The sequence below is a fragment of the Amblyraja radiata genome, chromosome 28 (assembly GCF_010909765.2).
Source record: "Amblyraja radiata isolate CabotCenter1 chromosome 28, sAmbRad1.1.pri, whole genome shotgun sequence".
Classification (NCBI taxonomy): Eukaryota; Metazoa; Chordata; class Chondrichthyes; order Rajiformes; family Rajidae; genus Amblyraja; species Amblyraja radiata.
Genome location: NC_045983.1, coordinates 17,052,899 through 17,074,431, shown reverse-complemented (window position 1 = coordinate 17,074,431; position 21,533 = coordinate 17,052,899). Strand labels below are relative to the sequence as shown.

The window sequence follows — 21,533 nt, the reverse complement described above, 5'->3', positions numbered from 1 at the left end:
GCACAGCACAATTGTACATGGTGCAACGGCCCAGAAATTCCTTAAGATAACTCTTTAAAAAATAGTGTGCAGTTAAAAAATTGTCTTGAGCTGGAGTAGAACACAACCATGAACATTCTGGGGGTCTTAATTAGAAAATATGTCTCTGGACTACCTTGGTAGAACATGTGTGCCTTAACACCTTTATTACCACTGTATAACTTCCCCCATTGACACCAATAGTCTTGCAATGTCCAAAATGTATATCCAGTGGGATTTTAATCTTGACTGGTCTGATTTCCTCTATGCTAAGTACAGTGACCAGTTGCAACCTCAAACACAAGATCCTCGGTGTTTTTATCATGGAGACCAAGGTCACTAAAGACCTAGTTCTCGATCACCCTCAGGACAATTTCAATTGTAACTACTAATATGTATACAAATGCTTCCCATTCCATTGATGAAGTACCAATCACTTCATTGCACAAATATCAAAAACATACCAGAGTGGAAATTTGCAAAATCCATCATAACACTCATACCTCTTTGGGTTGTCAATAATAGTTGGGAACAATCCAGGAGGAATGAACATAGCTCCACCTTCTCCAGTGAGACAAGCCCACCTGCCATGGTCACCTAACATCATTCCTCACATTTTCTGTTGCCATTCAAAAATCAAACTCATCTTGTTTGGCCTTAACAATATATGTTTGGCCTTAACAATTCATAGAGGAAACAAACTAATATTTCTTAATGCCCCTATTTTTTTCTCGTAGGTTGGTGAAAGCAAAGTTTTGAATAAAGAAAGCAAATTCAATGCTAGCATTTATATCAAGAGGGCTTGTATATAAAAATCAGGGATGTAATGCTGAGGCTCTATAAGGCACTGGTAAGGCCACATTTAGAATATTGTGAGCAATTTTGGGCACCATATCTGAGGAAAGATGTGCTGGGTCTGGAGAAGGTCCAGAGGAGGTTTACAAGAATGATCGCAGAAATGAGTAGGTTAACCTATGATGAGCGTTTTTTGGCACTGGGCCTGTCTGTACTGGCTGGAGTTTGGAAGAATGAAGAGGGACCTCAATGAAACATACAGAATAGTGAAAGGCCTGGATAGCGTGGATGTGGAGAGGATGTTTCCACTAGTGGGAGAGTCCTGACTAGAGGTCATAGCCTCAGAATTAAAGGACATTCTTTTAGGCAGGAGACGAGGAGAATTGTATATAGTCAGAGGGTAGTGAATCTGTGGAATTCTTTGCCACAGAAGACTGTGGAGGCCGTCAGTGGATATTTTTAAGGCAGATATAGATAGATTCTTGATTAGTATGGGTGTCAGAGGTTATGGGAAAAAGGCAGGAGAATGGGGTTAGGAGGGAGAGATAGATCAGCCATGATTGAATGGTGGAGTAGACGATGGGCCGAATGGCCTAATTCTACTCCTATCACTTATGATCTTATAATTCTCAAAGGCTTTAGGGTAATTCCAAAGACTTTGCAGCTTTTGTATATGCAACTATGTGGGACAATCCTGCATGATGCACTTGTCCATGTGTATATCAAATTGTGCTTGTGTGCAATCTTAGAACCTTGAATAAACCAGCTACATTTATTAAAGGTTCTCCAGATTTTCCATGTGTAATTCTGCATATTACTCCACTAGAAACTAGGACTCAGGCAGGGATATACATTATACTGGTGGCGAGGATCGAATGGAAAGGAATTAAAGCCACACAAGCGACAAAGTTAAATAGATCCAACAACCGAATGCTCATACTTGCTCAAAGGGCCAAATGGCCTCCTCCTGCATCTATTTTCCATGTTTTCTATGCAGGGTAAGCCTAAAAAATTGAAATCAATCACAGTAACTTCCATGTGCAAATGTGAAGCAACAGGACTCAAAGTCAGATTCAAGCACAGGAGAATGAAAGGATAGTGTATGCAGATCATCAACTATAGTCCTTGTAACCTGGTAAGCAATAATGGTGCACCTAAGAATGGCAGATCAGATCCAATCTGGTTACATAAGGAACTGTGTCATTACCAGACCTGCCACCATTTCAAGCAAATATGTTTTATTCAGTGGGGTTTTAGAGAGACTGCACCTCTAAGGATCAATGAGCGCCACAAATCTGGAACAGAAAACCAAGAGCATGCATGACCATTAGAAATCATATATTTGTGGGAAACATTAAATTTGGTGCCATCTTGAATAAGGCACTGAAGGTCAGTTTCATGTGCCGTTTAATAGAGGAGTAGCTTCAAATAAAATTCTTAAATAAACATACTTTAACATTTGTTTCCATATCAATGGAGATGACAAATGTTTAAGAATGTCGATTAGTGAATATTATCAATGTTAATGATCTTTTAGGGAAAATGTCAGGAGCTTAAAGAGTGTGTAAGAAGGAACTGCAGATGCTGGTTTAAACCGAAGATGGACACAAAAAGCTGGAGCTGTCCCGATGAGCAACAAATTGTTGGTTAAAGCTAATGAAAATCTGGTTTTGCACAGATTATAAGGTCAATCAAACCATAGATGAGAAACAATACTCATTGCCATCACAGACTATATTTGATAATTTGCCAAAAAAAAACAAGGCTGCTACCAAGGTAAATGTTCCATATATATTTGTATAATTACATTTAAACATGTGAATCCAACATTATCTAGCAATCAACATATATAAAGGGTTTTCTTCACACAGCAAGCTACCCGAAGGGGCAAAGTTATCATCCAGATTGCTTAAGGCCACCATAACCAAGATGTTAAAGGAAATTGGAGGAAAATCTCCCAATACTTGTAAAGTTATTCAGGAACCTTCATGAATATAACTTAATAAGAGTTAATTAATTTTTGTGCAGAAGTGGACCAGTGGGTGGATACAAGGATCAACAAATTAGTTCAGGAAAATAGTCCGTTGATTGTCAAGGCTAGAAAGCCTGAATTATAGTGTTTTGCCAGAGAGTTTTTGACTTGAAATCTATATTTTTCTTTCAAGATTACTTCCATCCTGTTGAGCATTACTAGTATTTTATTTATATTACCATTTAGACTATTACTTTCCATGCCCTGCTGGTCATACACCATGGAATAAAGTATTTTTAGAGGCTATACATTAAATAAACCTACACTCTAGGAGTGTACTACTCCTACACCATAAACTCGGATCTAGGAGTGCAGGTGCATGGTTCCTTGAAGGTCGAGTGGCAGGTAGATAAGGTGGTCAAAAAGATTTTTAGCACATTGGCCTTCATCAATCAGAGTATAGAAGTTGGGAGGTCATGTTGCAGTTGTACAAGACGTTGGTGAGACCGCATTTAGAATATTGTATTCAGTTCTGGGCACGTTATAGGACAGATATTGTCAAGCTTGAAAGGGTTCAGAGCAGATTTACAAGGATGTTGCCAGGACTAGAGGGTGTGAGCTATAGGCAGAGGTTGAGTAGGCTGGGTCTCTATTTCTTGGAGCGCAGGAGGATGAGGGGTGATCTTATAGAGGTGTACAAAATCATGAGAGCAATAGATCGGGTAGATGCACAGAGTCTCTTGCTCAGAGTAGGGGAATCTAGGACCAGGAGACATAGGTTGAAGGTGAAGGGGAAAAGATTTAATAGGATCTGAGGGGTACATTTTTCACAAAAAGGGTAGTCGGTGTATGCAACAGGCTGCCAGGTGAGGTAGTTGAGGCTTGGACAAAACAAACGTTTGAGAAACAGTTAGACAGGTATATGGATAGGACAGGTTTGGAGGGATATGGACCAAACGCAGGCAGGTAGGTCTAGTGTAGCTGGGACATGTTGGTCGGTGTGGGCAAGTTGGGCCGAAGGGCCTGTTTCCACACTGTTTCACTCTATGACTCAGTTTATTGTTAATTTTCCAGCAGAAATAATAAACATTATAGACAATAGACAACAGGTGCAGGAGTAGGCCATTTGGCCCTTCGAGCCAGCACCAGCATTCAATGTGATCATGGCTGATCATCCACAATCAGTACCCCGTTCCTGCCTTCTGCCCATATCAATAGACAATAGACAATAGGTGCAGGAGTAGGCTATTCAGCCCTTCGAGCCAGCACTGACATTCAATGTGATTATGGCTGATCATCCCCAACCAGTACCCCGTTCCTGCCTTCTCCCCATATCCCCTGACTCCGCTATCTTTAAGAGCCCTATCTAGCTCTCTCTTGAAAGTATCCAGGGAACCGGCCTCCACCATTCTCTGAGGCAGAGAAATCCACAGACTCACAACTCTCTGTGAGAAAAAGCGTTTTGTTGTCTCTGTTCTAAATGACTTACCCCTTATTCTTAAACCGTGGCCCCTGGTTCTGGACTCCCCCAACATCGGGAACATATTTCCTGCCTCTAGCGTGTCCAAACCCTTAATAATCTTATATGTTTCAATAAGATACCCTCTCATCCTTCTAAACTCCAGAGTTACAAGCCCAGCCGCTCCATTCTCTCAGCATTAGACAGTCCCGCCATTCCAGGAATTAACCTTGTAAATCTATGCTGCACTCCCTCAATAGCAAGAATGTCCTTCCTCAAATTAAGGGACCAAAACTGCACACAATACTCCAGGTGCGATCTCACTGGGGCTCTGTACAACTGCAGAAGGACCTCTTTGCTCCAACTCTTGTTACAAAGGCCAACATGCCATTTGCTTTCTTCACTGCCTGCTGTACCTGCATGCTTACTTTCATTGACTGATGAACAATGACCCCCCAGATCCCGTTGTACTTCCCCTTTTCCCAACTTGACACCGTTTAGATAGAAATCTGCCGTCCTGTTTTTGCTACCAAAGTGGATAACCTCACATTTATCCACATTAAACTGCATCTGCCATGCATCTGCTCACTCACCCAATCTGTCCTAGTCACCCTGCATTCTCATAGCATCCTCCTCACAGTTCACACTGCCACCCACCTTTGTGTCATCTGCAAATTTGCTGATGTTACTTTGAATCCCTTCATCTAAATCATTGATGTATATTGTAAATAGCTGCGGTCCCAGCACCGAGCCATGCGGTACCCCACTAGTCACTGCCTGCCATTCTGAAAGGGACCCGTTAATCCCTACTCTTTGTTTCGTGTCTGCCAACCAATTTTCTATCCATGTCAGCACTCTTCCCCCAATACTATGCACCCTAATTTTGCCCATTAATCTCCTATGTGGGAACTTATCAAATGCTTTCTGAAAGTCCAGGTACACTACATCCAAGGCCAACATGCCATTCGCTTCCATCAATGCCATTATTCACATTATGGGAGAGTCAATTTCAACTATTTTTTAACTTTTGGCCTAGATCGGTTCCTCCACGGGACAAGATGCCCACTTCAATCAACCTTCTCCAATCCTTATCCGATTTGAAAAGAAAAGATAACGCATGGGATTAAGAGAGTAAAAACCCAGTTCGGTTTCAGACCCAAAACGTCACCTGTCCATGTTCTCCCGAGATGCTGTCTGACCCACTGAGTTACTCCAGCACTCTGTAGCCTTTTGTGTATTTACTAGCATCGTCAGTTCTTTGTTTCCACATAAAATGGATACATCATTCCATCAGCCTGCTCATCCAAATGATTTCGCTGCTTTATATTGAAGATACAAAGTACATTTTCCAGTTTAATTTTGTACCTATAGTGGTATAGCGCCAGGTTTAACAACTAAGTGTGCTCCAATAAATATCAACCGCAACGATCTGGCACTTCATCAGCAGCGGTGCAAAAGTGAAACCTGGACAATTAATGTAGGAAACAAGTCGCGCTACCAATCTGCACGGCGCTATGCATTTCCTACCAAATTTGGGGAAGAGGGGGAGGAGATGCACGACATGTGACCGCGCACATTTGACGAAACCACTCCGGGGGAACACGTCCGCGAGCCCGTGACAACAGAACCACCCAATCGGGTGGCGGGGAGCCGCCGTTGCTGGGTGAAACAGACCAATCCTGAGGGGAGCAGGGCGGGCCGACCCGCCAATCGCGTCACGCGCCCGCCCACTCACCGGGGAGGAGACGGGCGGGCGGCGCGCATGCGCGTAGCGGGGCCGGAGGAACATAAAAGTTGTCGAGGCGAGAGCGGGAGCTGGTGCGCGTCGGCGCGGATCGCAGGCATCGCCTTTGTGCGCTTCACGGGCCTGCTAACATGACAGAGCCGCAGTCGGTCCTCCTACTCCGCAGGCAACTGGCAGGTAAGATGTTGGCGGCGCCCTTTCCCTGTGTACGCTCACGCTCCTCTTCTTAAGATTGTGGCGATGGTCGTTGCACAACATCGGCCATCGCGCCAACTACCCCCACCCCACCCCCACCCCCAGCCTGCAGCTGCAGTAAAGGCCTTGTGTGGAATCGCCGCCCGCCTCGGAGGCCCTGCCTGGGGAGATGTTGGTCCGCAACTTCTGTTGAAGCCAGAGGCCTGGTCCTTTGTGCGTTCGCCGGTTTTCCCTTCCGCGGCTGATCGTCTTCTGCGTCCAGCCCTCCCCCCCCCCCCCCCCCCCCCCCTCGCACCTTCCCCCTTCCTCCCCTCCCTCCCCCGGCACACATGGACCAGCTCTGCCGCCCGCTCATGCGCACGGCGCCAAGCGTGTCAGGTAGCAGCAAGACTGAGAGACTGCGCCTCGACTCTTGGCTTGTGTTAAAGGAACAGCGTTGCTTCCAATACCCAAAATGAATCGCACATGTACAGTAATGTATCAGGTATTTTGGCATTCAAGCCATATTGTGATCACTTGTTCTTGCGAAAGAGTGTACTTTTTGTACTTTTCTGAAGAAGGGTTTCGGCCCGAAACGTTGCCTATAGGGTGATTTCACGAAAGGTCACTGGAGCGTAGATCCGCACCCACGTGACCGAAAATTTTAACTGGGGGACAAGCGTCACTTCCGGTACATGTTAGTGAATGGGAAAACACGCACTTTCACACCCGTTAAAAACATCGAAAACGGCCCGGTTTTGAGCTGCAATTTACTGAGCCAGTCGGGGTGACCGTGAGGCACAGCGACCTAAATTTACAGTTTAAAAAAAAAGATAGAAACTAAGGTAAATACAAGAGGGAGCTGAAGGGGCAAAATAAGCGGAAGTTGATAGCGGACATTTTTCGTGGAGATTTAAAGATCCAAAATATCGGGAATTATCGCGTTTGCTCGCTGCATTTCATCAAAAGTGGCATTATTGGCTTTGTTATCTTTATTCATTTGTTAGATGAAAAGTATTAAAAGTTAGAAATCCTTCAGTAAAATTGCAAAATCGCCCATTGTTCTCGGGTGGGTTTTAACATGCAAAATGAACACGCTTCTGAAGCTACATTCATCATTTAAATATCCGTGAATCATAAATGCGTCTTGAAATAAATTTTACTTAGATGCAAGCTAAGGAATGGTATAATTGTCAGCTGTTCATTTGACAAAATCAGGACATTTTATTATTAGCCAAAAAATGTCCTGATTTTGTCAAATTAACAGCTGAGAATTATACCATTCCTTAGCTTGCATCTAAGTAAAATTTATTTCAAGACGCATTTATGATTCACGGATATTTAAATGGTGAATGTAGCTTCAGAAATATTTAACAAAGCTAAAAGTGGACATGCAAAAGAAAACCACCAGTTGGAAATCTGATGTAAAATGCTGGAACTATTTTATTTCTTTTTCCCTGACCTGCTCTGAGTGTTTCCAGTAGTTTCTGATTTTTGTTTCATTAGTTGAATTGTTGTGGTGACAGATTTGTTTGGTGTTTATGGAAGGGATATCTCCATTGAGAGAGTATGGGTGGGTAAGTGGGGGGGAGAGAATAATACGACCGCTTGATGTTTTCTATCCAGGATGAGTTGCATTAGACATAGACAAAGAAAATAGGTGCAGGAGAAGGCCGTTCGGCCCATTGAGCCAGCACCGCCGATCATGGCTGATCGTCCCCAATCAATAACCCGTGCCTGCCTTCTCCACATATCCCATGATTCCACTAGCCCCTAGAGCTCTATCTAACTCTTAAATCCATCCAGTGATTTGGCCTCCACTGCCCTCTGTGGCAGGGAGTTCCACAAATTCACAACTCTGGGTGAAAATTTTTTCTCACCTCAGTCTTAAATGGCCTCCCCTTTATTCTAAGACTGTGGCCCCTGGTTCTGGACTCGCCCAACATTGGGAAGGTTTTTCCTGCATCTAGCTTGCCCAGTCCTTTTATATGTCTCTATAAGATCCCCCCTCATCATTCTAACTCCATTCTGTTACTTTATATAGTGTTCTGGTGTAACATGTTAGTAGAGCATTGGCAGGTCTCCTTTATTAGTGTCATTAAAAAGATGACTTGGTTTAAAGTTTCAGATGTGTATGGTGGTTTAACATTTTGTCCAGCATTGTACTCTGGTCTTGGAGAGTTAGAAATCAAATGAGGGGAGGGTTTATTAGAAAATTGATAGGATTTTATTTAATAGAGGACATGGCTGAGATACTAGATCGCAATCAAAAACTGTTGGATGTGCTTCATAAAAACTTCATACAATAACAATATTCTGCCAGTGCCACAGTAAGAGAAGGCATTAATATTTTTGGACAAGATACAAGCAAGCATTATTTTAAATTTCTTACAATGTGCACTGCCTTTGTTATGAGAAGCTAATATGGATGTTGATGAAGCTCGTGTTAAAGAAGCAAAAGGAATTACAAAATGCAATTGTTGTAGTCTGATTTGTGTGGTGTGCACAGTTGTCAAACCAACCAAGACTTCCCAATGCTTCCATTTATGTTCTCCTTGAAGCAAAACTAAGCTGTTAAGCAGTTTTGCTGCAATGACAAAAGGACCAGCAGGTTAAGACTCTTAAGACTGGGATGAAGAACTTGAGGAATTCTCTACCTCAAAGTGCTGTGGAGGTCAAGTTGCTGAATATCTACGCAAGAAGGAATAGGTAAATTAGGAGATGTGAAAGATGTGAGGGGATGTAGAATAGTGAAAGGTTGTATGCTTAAATGGCCCAATCATGCATTTTTTCTGAAAGCCTATGGGCTACGGGATGTCAAAAGAGCTGGGGTAATAATCCTGAAAGAGAGAAAAACTTAATGAATATTGCGAGTTTGTTTAAAACCTCTCTAAACCAAGCCTAATGAGGCACAACTGTCATGTGGCAAAAAGGAATTGTTTTTTAAATGAAAAATAGGACATTGATAACAAGTATATACCAAAGTAGAAGAAATTTCCCCCAAGGAATTGTATTGGGGAACCTAATGGTTTGGTTGGAAGATTGTATCCATGTTTATTAATAATGTACTTGGGTGGCATTGTATGTAATATAGTAGTGAACCAATAAAAACATTAGAAGTAGGTGTTGGTTAACCTACCTGCTGCAAATCTGATTGACTCTGATTCAATCTTCGCCTCAACACCACTTTCTTTCTCTTTCCATACTGCAATGGTCTAGTACCATATGTCTGAATGGATTAAGTGACCCCACACTCAGATCTCGGGGTTGGAGAATTGCCCTTGGATGTGAAATTTGTCTTTAATGGGTACCCCAAGTTCAGGAAATCTCAACTAGGGGAAGCAGTCTGTCACCATATAACATTTTTCTATCTGCTGTATTGAAAAGTTACTTAACCAGTCATAATCTCTTTGCTGGCTCCATGCTGTGCGCTAATATATTTTCCTTTTGTAGATGTGCATTTGGCAACAGTACACATAGCCCCTTAATCTTGGTTATTAATAGATCAGAAGTCATCCAGTTTTGGAATCTCGCTAGTTTGCTAAACCAAAAGTTGCCCATTTATCATCACCCTGTTTTAGCTACCCATTTCAGCACATGCCAATAAATTAATCATAACCCTGAGTGTTCTTGCCTTGTATTTCAAAGGAGCATTAATGAATTCAATGTTTCAGCAAAATTTGCCAGATGGCCTTGTATCCAAATGTGTTTGGTTGCAAGGAAGACTGGAAACTGCAGGTACATAAATTAAAGATTGTGGATTTGTTTAAATAAAAATAACAAAGAGCTAATATTGAAAAGGGCAGCAGGTCACCTGTAGATTGAGGTTTGGTTTGTCTTTCTGTTTTGCAAGAACAATGGAGATTATGCATTGACGTGGAATGGGCAAAGTATGGCTGATTGCTTATTTATCCAATAGTGATGAACTAAAACAGTTAAAGCTTCAATTCATGCTCACAATTTAACTTGCTTGGTTAAAAGACTGAGATGTTTAAGGTCATGGGGATTTCTGCTGGAGGCAGTGGTGGGAGAAGTGGTGAAGAGTGTATAACAGTAACAGCAAAAAAAATACACCAGGACTTGTCAAAGATTGTCAAAAAAACATAGCCTAGGGGGCCAATAGAAAAGAGAGAACTTTCCCCCTAAAAAGTAGCTTTGTAATGGTAAATTTATACTATGAAAAACGTGGTGAAATTGACATCTAATTGAATTGGGCTCCAAGGGTTTAGTACTCACTAGACTAAGTGGGACCCGTTGGGTCCCAGCATCACACGGGAGGGCTGGTTACCAACGCAATATTTCACCTCTCCACCAATTCCAATACTGCTCGCCACTGGGGGGGGGGGGCCCTGTCTGTTGCGCTAGTATGGGTGTTGCGGGCTGAAGGTACTGGTTTCCAGAGGGCTAGTATAGACATTGTGGGCCGTATGGATGCTTGGGCGAGGCAAACAATTGGGCTTCAGACACCCGACAACCAAAATTCATTTTGTGAACACAAATTGTTTAAAAAAAAGAAGGCGAGGCAAATAATTGGGCTGCAGACACCCGACAACCAAAATTCATTTTGTGAACACAAACTTTAAAAAAAGGGCTGCAGCCGCATCGAGGGGACTCACCGTGGAGTAGACGTGCATTCAGTGTTATTCGCAGCTCATAGAGCCATGACCCTCTCGCTTCCTTGTCTGGCAGAGACTGAGTGAAGCACGACACTTCCTTGTTTTATAGTCCCTCCCCCTGCCGCCAGCGGGGGCGGCAGAGAGAATGGGGAATTTTGTAAAAACATTAATATCTCTCATTTTTCATCGACGGAAAAAATCCTCCGCACTCATACGGCGGAGGGGGGCTCTGAGTGAGGTGGCCAAAAATGACGGACGTAGGTGGTGGCGTTCTCTCGGAAATCGCAGCACAGTCGGCCAAAAGCGGTCAAGATCAGAGATTTAGTAATATAGATTTTGTTCCAGGCTGGTCAAAGGTGAAACTTTCAGCCCAGTAGTGACCTTGATTTTCATCCACTGCAAGGATACTACATTAACATTTTTGGTACAAGAGGAATTTTGCCGGTTAATTTGTTGTCTGCTAGAAGTTTTGTGAATCATAAATTATGACCAGTCAAATTTCCTGTCGCTGCTGTAGGTAGTCCAGAGCAGATCTGGCATAATATGAATTGTGAGATCAGCTTGAATGGCCATGAGACCTTTTTTGTTAATGTGTTGAGGTCAGTCCATGATTATTTAATCATACAGGCTGTCCCTAGGTTCAAATGTCTGACTTATTGACACCCCTGCATACGAACATAATATTACATTCATAATTCTGGTGTGTGCATACAGTGTCCTCCATAATATTTGGAACAAAGACCCATCATTTAGTTATTTGCCTCTGTACACCATAATTTGAGATTGGCAATAGAAGAAAAAAAATCCCGTGTGGTAAAAGTGCGCATTGTCAGATTTTAATAAAGGCCATTTTTATACATTTTGGTTTCACCATGTAGAAATTACAGCAGTGTTTATACATAGTCTCTCACCCCCCCCCCCATTTCAGCATAATGTTTGGGACACATGGCTTCACAGGTGTTTGTAATTGCTCAGGTATGTTTAATTACCTCCTTAATGCAGGTATCAGCACCTGGTCTTTCCTCTAGTCTTTCCATCACCTTTGGAAACTTTTATTGCTGTTTATCAACATGAGGACCAAAGTTGTGCCAATGAAAGTCAAAGAAGCCATTATGAGACTGAGAAACAAGAAGAAAACTGTTAAAGACATCAGACATACCTTAGGCTTACCAAAATCAACTGTTTGGAACATAATTAAGAAGAAAGAGAGCACTGGTGAGCTTACTAATCGCAAAGGGACTGGCAGGCAAAGGAAGACCTCCACAGCTGATGACAGAAGAATTCTCTATAATAAAGAAAAATCCCCAAACACCTGTCCAACAGATCAGAAACACTCTTCAGGAGTCAGGTGTGGATTTGTCTTTGACCACTGTCTGCAGAAGACTTCATAAACAGAAATACAGAGGCTACACTGCAAGATGCAAACTACTGGTTAGCCTCAAAAATTGGATGGCCAGGTTCCAGTTTGCCAAGAAGTACTTAAAGAGCAACCATAGTTCTGGAAAAAGGTCTTGAAATGAGGATTAATTTATATCAGACTGATGGTAAGAGCAAAGTATGGAGGAGAGAAGGAACTGCCCAAGATCCAAAGCATTCTTCATTGATGATACAACTGTTGATGGTGGTAGCATAATGAATTCTGAAGTGCATAGACACATCCTATCTGCTCAAGTTCAAACAAATGCCTCAAAACTCATTGGCCGGCGGTTCATTCTACAGCAAGACAATGATCCCAAACATACTGCTAAAGCAACAAAGGAGTTTTTTAAAGCTAAAAAAAGTCCATTCTTGAGTGGGGAAAGTCAGTCACCTGATCTGAGACCAATTGAGCATGCCTTTTATATGCTGAAGAGAAAACTGAAGGGGACTAGCCCCCAAAACAAGCATAAACTAAAGAAGGGTTTCGGCCCGAAACGTCGCCTATTTCCTTCGCTCCATAGATGCTGCTGCACCCGCTGAGTTTCCCCAGCAATTTTGTGTACCAAGCATAAACTAAAGACGGCTACAATACAGGCCTGGCAGAACTGAGTTTTAAGGCATTTGATCGAACTTGAGCAGGTAGGATGTGTCCATACACTTCAGAATTCATATGCTACTACCATCAGCAGTTCTATCATCAATGAAGATAGGCGAGCCAGTACCTTCAGCAACCATGCGTGCCCAGGCCATAACACCCTGACCACAGTGTTTCACAGATGAGGTAGTATGCTTTGGATCTTGGGCAGTTCCTTCTCTCATCCATACTTTGCTCCTGTCATCACTCTGATACAAGTTCATCTTCATCTCATCTGTCCACAAGAACTTTTTTCCAGATCTGTGGTTGCTCTTTTAAGTACTTCTTGGCAAACTGGAACCTGGCCATCCTATTTTTGCGGCTAACCAGTGGTTTGCATCTTGCAGTGTAGCCTCTGTATTTCTGTTCATGAAGTCTTCAGCGGACAGTGGTCATTGACAAATCCACACCTGAAGAGTGTTTATGATGTGTCGGACAGGTGTTTGGGGATTTTTCCTTATTATAGAGAGAATTCCATCATCAGCTGTGATGGCCTGCCAGTCCCTTTGCTCACAAGTGCTCTCTTTCTTCTTAATGATGTTCCAAACAGTTTGGCTGATGTCTCTAACAGTTGTATTCTTGTTTCCCAGTCTCATAATGGTTTCTTTGACTTTCATTGGCACAACTTAGGTCCTCTTGTTGATAAACAGCAATAAAAGTTTCCAAAGGTGTTGGAAAGTCTGGAGGAACGACTAGGTGCTGAGAGCTCTTATACCTGCATTAAGGAGGCAATTTTACTTCGGAGTCATGTGAGTGACTACGTGAAGAACCCCGCCAGGACGCATGCGTGTCATATCGCTACACGCATTGCGAAACGTCAGACGCGGTGGAAGGACGTTCCCCCGCGGCGGCAGTTTAAAAGCCGCTAATTGCAGGTAAGCGTTTACTCTGTGGTCTTTTTTGTTTCCATTTCCAACTACAGGTAGGAAAATGGAGAAAACAAAGAAGACAAGGGCTGCGACAAAGCTGGTGAGGGAGGACCGCGGAGTAGCGGGCAGCCAGCAACAGCAGCTGACGGCACTTGGATCACCCGTAGTGGGATCAGCTGTGCCCGATGTCGCCTCCGCACCGGCCAAATCCACGCGGCAGGGCGGCAAGGCTAGACACAAAACTAACAAGGCCGTGGACTCAGAGGAGTCTGACTTTGAACCACCGCGGGCGGCCAGCGACCGAGAGCGCTGGAGCCGAATGGAGCGGTGTATGGAGCATTTGCTCCAACGTGACAGACTCCGGGAGATGGAGTCGGGTCACTGTGGGCCCTATGATAAACCCACAGCAGTACCTTTTCAAGGGCTGCACAGTGCTTCTACCTCATCGGAGGGGAGCACTGCGGGTCAGTTCTGGGCTGACCTGGAAGAGGGGTCCGCAGAAGAAAAGACAAGTGTGCATGGGGTGCGGGGAAAAAGAGAACTTACTGGATATGGTGGCCAATTTTATACAGCCGGAACAGACTGGACAAAATCTGGAGCCAAAGCTTGCTGCCAGTATAGACTACATGTCTCTAAACCAGTTACAAGAGCAGGCTGTACTGGACACCACCGGAAGACACCTGGCACCGGGCAATTGCATATCTCTGAACGTTCCAACAGTTAACAACTGTATATGGAAACACATTGGAACAGGAGTCAGCAGTATGGATGTAAAATTGCAAAAAGTACTGAAATTACTGACCGCAGGGATAACAGCATTTGCCCGTACAGTGGACGACAAGGACATGTCCCAGGACCAACAAGATGCACTGGCACTATTCTGCAACACCCAGCATGAAATAAATAACATCAGGAAAAGTGCCATTCAACCCACACTGAACCCAAAATTCGCGGGACTGTGCAAACCTGGGACCACGAAACCACCCATACTCTTGTTCGGAGGCAACCTATCGAAGCAGGTAAAAGAGCTCGATGAGGAAGCCAAAACCTTGGGATTAATAAAAGGAACACCAACAAAAACCCACTACAGCCAAAGACAGCATCCCTATGCACCCACCAGCAGAACTGGTGAAAGCTCGAAGGCACGGTATTTCAAACATGAGTCTTTTTTAGGCCATGGCCCAGGCCGGCCTTCTTGGAAGATGCGGGGAACCCCAACGCCAACCAAACCGAAAAACCAGACACCAGCGCAACAACAACAGCGAAAAAACAACAAAAAGAAGTAAACCTGCCACTGGTAACAATGGAGGTAGGTGGGTCTGGTTCCCTAAAAAATATGGAGGTTGGGGGGAGACTACACTGGTTTTTGAATGCATGGAGCATATGAACAACCGATACTTACATCTTAAGCAGTATCCAGGGATATACAATAGAGTTTATACACAAGTACATCCCTCCAGTTCAACATATACCGAACCGAGTGTTTGTGCTCTCTGATAAAGAAAAATCAGAGGCACAAGCTGAACTGGAGCGGCTTTACATAAAAGGTGTAATTGAGATAACTCAACACGAACCATTAGAATTCGTGTCCAATATTTTTACCAAAATCAAAAAAGATTGTGGTTGTCGCATCATCATCGATCTGACAAAATTGAATACATTTGTACAATATATTCACTTTAAAATGGAAACCTTTGTTACTGCTAAACAATTAATTTCCAAAGGTTACTTCATGGCCAGCATCGATTTAAAAGATGCTTACTATACAGTGCCTATACGAGGTGACCACAGATGTTACTTAAAATTCAACTGGATGGGACAACACTGGCAGTATAAAGCACTGCCAAATGGACTATCATCAGCCCCCAGGCTGTTCACGAAAATTTTAAAACCAGCCCTAGCATTTCTACGGCAACGTAAACACATGGTTATGGCATATTTAGATGACATACTCATTGTGGGCAAAACTTTGGAATTGGCCATACAAACTGTAACAGCCACAAAACAGCTATTTGAAAAACTGAGATTTATCATCCATCCAGTTATATCTAAACTAACGCCGTCCACCACTATGGACTATTTGGGGTTCACCATTGACTCAGTTCACATGACGGTGACACTACCTAAGGGAAAGGCTAGTGATTTAATAGAGGCTTGCAATAACCTCATTGACATCAGAAAACCATCCATCAGATTGGTAGCAAAAGTAATTGGTAAAATGGTGGCTGCTTTCCCAGCCACACAATTTGGACCTCTACATCACCAAAACATACAGAGAGCAAAAATACAAACGCTCAAAATTAATGCAGGTCACTTTGACAGACCTATGAGACTACCAATCCAAGCCAAAACGGAACTAATATGGTGGATAGACAACATCTGGCTTTGTTCAAACCCAATCATTGTCAGTAACCCTTCCATGGTACTACAAACTGATGCCAGTGCACTTGGGTGAGGAGCCACCAATACCATCACCAGTTGTGGAGGGAGATGGACTGCACAGGAGGCATCTTTCTTACTCACACTGGGCATAAACTACTTGGAAATGTTGGGTGCATTCCATGGCCTAAAGTCATATTGTACTGGGTCATATCACCAGCATGTTCGACTACAAATAGACAATACCACCGTGGTAGCATACATTAACCACATGGGTGGAAACAAATCGATATCATGTGACAATCTGGCTAATTCAATTTGGCAATGGTGCATCCAAAGAGATATTTGGATATCAGCCACTTACCTACCAGGGAGACTAAATTTAGTGGCAGACACCAGGTCACGCAAATTTAATGAAAACACCGAATGGATGTTGAACAAAATAGTATTTGCTGATATTACAGCAAAATATGGAACACCAGATATCGATCTATTTGCATCCGGACTAAACAACCAGATACCAAACTATGTTTCATGGGAACCAGAACATGGGGCAGCAGCGACAGATGCATTTTCGCTGCATTGGGGGAAATTGTTTATTTACGCATTCCCTCCTTTCTGCCTCATCAGTCGGGTATTAAGGAAAATACAACAAGACTCTGCGTCTGGTATTTTGGTAGTACCCGATTGGCCTACACAACCATGGTTCCCAGTGGTACAAAACATGGTGTTAGAACCATGTATTACCATCCCACATAGACCAGACTTATTGCTACATCCCGTAACAGGGGATAGCCACCCATGCCATAAATATTTGAACCTATTAATATGTAGAGTTTAAAAACACCACTTCTACAACTTGGACTAACGGACTGAACAGCGAACATGATCTCGGCGGCCCAAAGACAATCGATTAAAAAACAGTATCTGGTCTACATCAGGAAGTGGGAAATGTACTGCCATAAAAACAACATCACGAACAGAAACATGAACATCCCGTCTGTTCTGGAATATCTGGCAGGCCTCCACTATGACAAGGGGCTCAGTTACAGTGCCATCAACAGCGCCAGAAGTGCCCTGTCGACTTACCTATGGCAAGGGACAGAGCGTTACTCTGTAGGGACTCACCCACTGGTAACAAAGCTCATGAGGGGAATTTTTCATACTAATCCCCCAAAAACCAGGTACTCCCAAATTTGGGATGTAAGCATTGTCCTGAAGACGCTCAGAAACTGGTCTCCAGCATCAGCTCTGTCCCTACACAGACTGACTTTAAAAACAGTCATGTTAATGGCATTGGTCACGGCACAGAGGGTACAGTCACTGCATAAACTTAGACTGGACAACATGACTTCCTCACCTGACAATATTACGTTCCACATCTACGAGCTAGTAAAGCAGAACAGACAGGGATCAGCAGGCCTCGATATACTATTTAGGTCAAACCCTACAGATGACCGTCTCTGTATAGTTAGACACCTGTCATTATGCATAGAGAAAACAAAAATCTTAAGAGGCAATGAGAAGGGACTTCTGATCAGCCACAAGCAACCTCACAAAAGAGTGACGGTCCAGACCATCTCGAGATGGCTGAAACAGGTGCTTACACAGGCTGGGGTGGATACTAACATTTTTAAATCTCATTCCACCAGGGCTGCAGCTACATCGGCAGCAATACAATTGGACGTGCCCATGGACCAAGTCCTCGAAGCAGCAGGATGGTCAGAATCGAACATTCCAATTATTTTACAATAAACCAGTAATGAAATCTGGAACATTTGCAGAAATTTTTTTAAATTCTGTAAATTAATTCAAACCCATAAAAGGGTTATAATTTGTGTTAATAAATTTTATGATTTCAATGTCGAATTCATGTCCAAATTATGTTAACACTATTCCTCCTACAGTCAAGGCAGACGTGATGCATGTAATCGTTTCCACGGCATGAAATCACAGAGCTTTAAAATCTTCACGTAGTCACTCACGTGACTCCGAAGTAAAATAGTAAGATTAAACGAGAACTTACCAGTTTGAAGTTTGATCTGTATTTTATGAGGTATGAGGAGTTACGATGAGGGATTACGTGCCCTCCGCTCCCACCCTTGATCATATACTTAACTGGTATCTCTTCTCTAATCTTACTATGTTTAGTCATTACAGTTGTCTGTGATTTCATACCGCTGCTTTGAAGAATGACACGCATGCGTCCTGGCGGGGTTCTTCACGTAATCCCTCATCGTAACTCCTCATAAAATACAGATCAAACTTCAAACTGGTAAGTTCTCGTTTAATCTTACTATTAAACACCTGAGCAATAAGCCAGATCGGTATTCGAAAAACACAAGGAATCATGGAATTTGGCAAAGGTCATTCGAGAATTAAAAAAGCGAACGGGGTGCCTGGTAGCGGGGGAGAGCGGGGTGTAACAGCGAGTGGGAAACAGGTGAGGGGTGGGGGAAGGGAGGTTTCAGTCACAGACAACCACTGGTAAAGCCATGGCTTGTTGCTTCTAGTAGATTCGAGAAAATGCCCTCAATCGAGAGAATGCAACCAGAACTCCCTTGTCTCGGCCGCTCTGGAAATTTCCACAGGCGCAAGGAACAAAGGACCTAAAGATTGCATTGAGTGAACTGAGTGTTCTTACCGTCCTCGACGTACACTGGCGTTTAGTGAGAGTGGTTGGATCCCGGGATCGAGGAGTCAGCGCCCAACAGGTGAACGGGTCGTGGTATCTGGTGCCTCTCCACCCGCTGCTGGACGAACTGACACCTCTACTCCCCGAGTCGGGAGCTGCCTCCTCTGTCCCGCTGCTCGGCAGTGGCCGACTAGGATTCCAGAGCATCACTGATGTCTCGCATCAGCTCGTGATCTACCGCTGCCTGTCTGGATAATGTGACCGACGTTGGTTGAGCTGAAGCTGGGATCGAACCACTCTCACAAAACGCTTGTGTACGACAAGGATGTTAAGAACACTCAGTTCACTCAACGCAAACTTCAGGTCATTTGTTCCTTGTGCCCGTGGAAATCCCCGCTGCCATCCATCCGAGCCACGGCACAAAAGTCTAATGTATAGGAAGTCTGAAGGAGGGTCTTCTATCCAGAGGTCCGCGGAAGAGAGTGTCGGCACAGGCCCGCAGCCAGTGAGGAGGGAAGTGCCGGCTCCAGCTCGTCTCTGCCTGTCCCGCTGGCGGGATGGGCGGGGTTGAGCTGGAGTTGGTGCTTTTCTGGGCCGCCGCTGTGACGGGAGGGGATGGCCCAGCGGCGACTGGATAGGGACGAGACGCAGGTCTGCACCCATGCAGCGGCACGTCTGCCACGACTGTTTAGCCCGAGTGACCTATGACCTGTCGCTTATTACAAATGCCTGGCTTATTACAAACGCCTGTGAGCCATGTGTCCTGAAATGGGGGGATTATGTATAAACAGCTGTAATTTCTACACGGTGAAACCAAAATGTATTAAAAAAACATTTATTAAAATCTGACAATCAATGTGCACTTTAACCACATGTGATTTTTTTCTTTTTCTATTACTAATCTCAAATTGTGGAGTACAGAGGCATATAAATAAATGATAGATCTTTGTCCCAAACATTATGGAGGGCACTATATGTTCGCTCTCCAAAGGGAAAAACAGGTTTTGTCTCTTAATTTTTCATAATTGTTCTTTCTCATCAATCATGTTCCGTTCAGGCCATTCATTACACTATTATTGTGGTCTGCTTATCGGATATGGATGTACTGTCTGACTAACTGACAAAGTCGTCTAATGGGCATCTGTAAAAATGAAGCCTGTTTGCTACCCAGGGACAGCCTTCAAATCCACTTGACTGGGATTTTACTGGTGTTCAGCAAACGCATCTTTTAAAACAATTTTTGTGTGATTTGTGATTTTTGTTTTGATAATCGTACAAGATGGGCTAATGGGATTTTGTGAAGCTTCCAGCCATTTTCTCCTTTCAGTGAAATTGGTTGGCATGTCAATTTATTTATTTTTTGAACAAGGATATTTGTCTTTGCTCCTTTGTTCGAATTGGGTTGTGGTGGATAAGAAGCACAATTGACATTGGATGTGCTGGATATATTGAGGCATTGATTAAAGTTCCTGTTCTGCTGTTCCCTGTCCCCACAATTGAATAGCCTGCCAATATTTTGTCTAGGCTCAGATTGAAGGCCAGCCACGTGGGTGTGTTATTGGATGGCAGTTGGAACTTGTTCAAAAATATGTGTTCATACACATTGTACAGGAATAGCACAGTGTAGAAATTTACCACTATTACATATATAATCATGGAAAGCAATAAATGCTTAGTTTATACATTCCACATATAAAACAAAGGCAATAATATATGGTCGTTGTTTTAGCAAATGTATTTTGCCTTGCTGAATATTTGGTTCGCTGTGTAACTTGGTGCAGGAATCCAGCACTCTTGAAAATTGTCCAGAACTCACTTTGTTTCAAAAGTGCTGTGACTGCAAACTGCATTTAGTATTGCTTGTCTTCTAAATACTAGTCAAGCTGTTGGACTGGATGAATTTTAAATCTCTAGTTTTCCCCTTGTGAAGTATAGATAAGCAAGCAAATCTTTAATGAAATGTTAGCTAGTGGTAAGCTAAGACTAAATGTCGTCTGATCCTGTGTACTTGCTTAATTGTCACCTGCATTTAGATTAGAGTTTTCCGGAATGTTCTCTGCATTGTTTATTACGAGCCACACAGAGATAATTAAAAATTGCCACACACAGGCTCCACCCTTTGGAGTAATTGAAGCTGTCTTTGCCCACAAATTTACTGCTTTAAAAAAAGAAGAAAAAAGTTGCTTTGTTCAAAGGCCCAAGGGATGGGGCCAAATTACCTGGTCTTTGTAGACACAAAATGATGTTGTAATTGGCCTGTCCCACTTGGGCGACTGCAGGAAACTATGCAGTCGCCACATGTTCACGGGTGGTTGCCGGGGAGTCGCCTTCATGGTCATGAGGAGTTCCTGCATTCTGGGAACTAGTCGCGGCCTCATTATGGTCGCCGTAAATTTTTCAACATGTTGAAAAATTAGCGGCGACTGGAATGAAGCCGCCAGGAGAGTAGTGAGATTTCTCGAGCCGTAGGTGGGTCGGCAGGAGGCCCAAGTGGGTTGCCAGGAGGTCGGCGGTTCTCGTAGGTTGGAGCCGGTGCTGACCGGTGAATTTCATTGGCACATTGGGGGGAAAAAAGGTCAGCAGTAGTTTTCAAAACCAAGGATAACCGACCGGTAATGTTAAATATCCGCCGAGCTTCACAGCCATGTATCTCTGGCTTCTTAAAAGTTGTCTCCACTCCTTTCCCTCCCCCCACTCTTTTAAAGGACATACCGTACACTGTGCTTTAGCTGTCTTTTTACAGCGCCAAAAGCCTGTTCACCGCGGTGTGTCTGTCACCTTGGTGTTGCACCATGTGAATTTTTTTAGGTGGCAAATGG

The 21,533-nt window shown here is 43.5% G+C and overlaps 1 protein-coding gene across 1 annotated transcript in view; it reads left to right on the top strand.

Annotated features, from left to right (window-relative positions):
* The first annotated feature begins 5,939 nt into the window (after positions 1–5,939).
* Positions 5,940–21,533, top strand: part of ube2g1 (ubiquitin conjugating enzyme E2 G1) — a 42,166-nt gene continuing 26,572 nt past the window's right edge. The window contains exon 1 of the mRNA XM_033045939.1: positions 5,940–6,165. Within this exon, the coding sequence (XP_032901830.1) occupies positions 6,120–6,165 (46 nt within the window). The 5' untranslated portion in view covers positions 5,940–6,119. The remainder of the gene's footprint in view (positions 6,166–21,533) is intronic.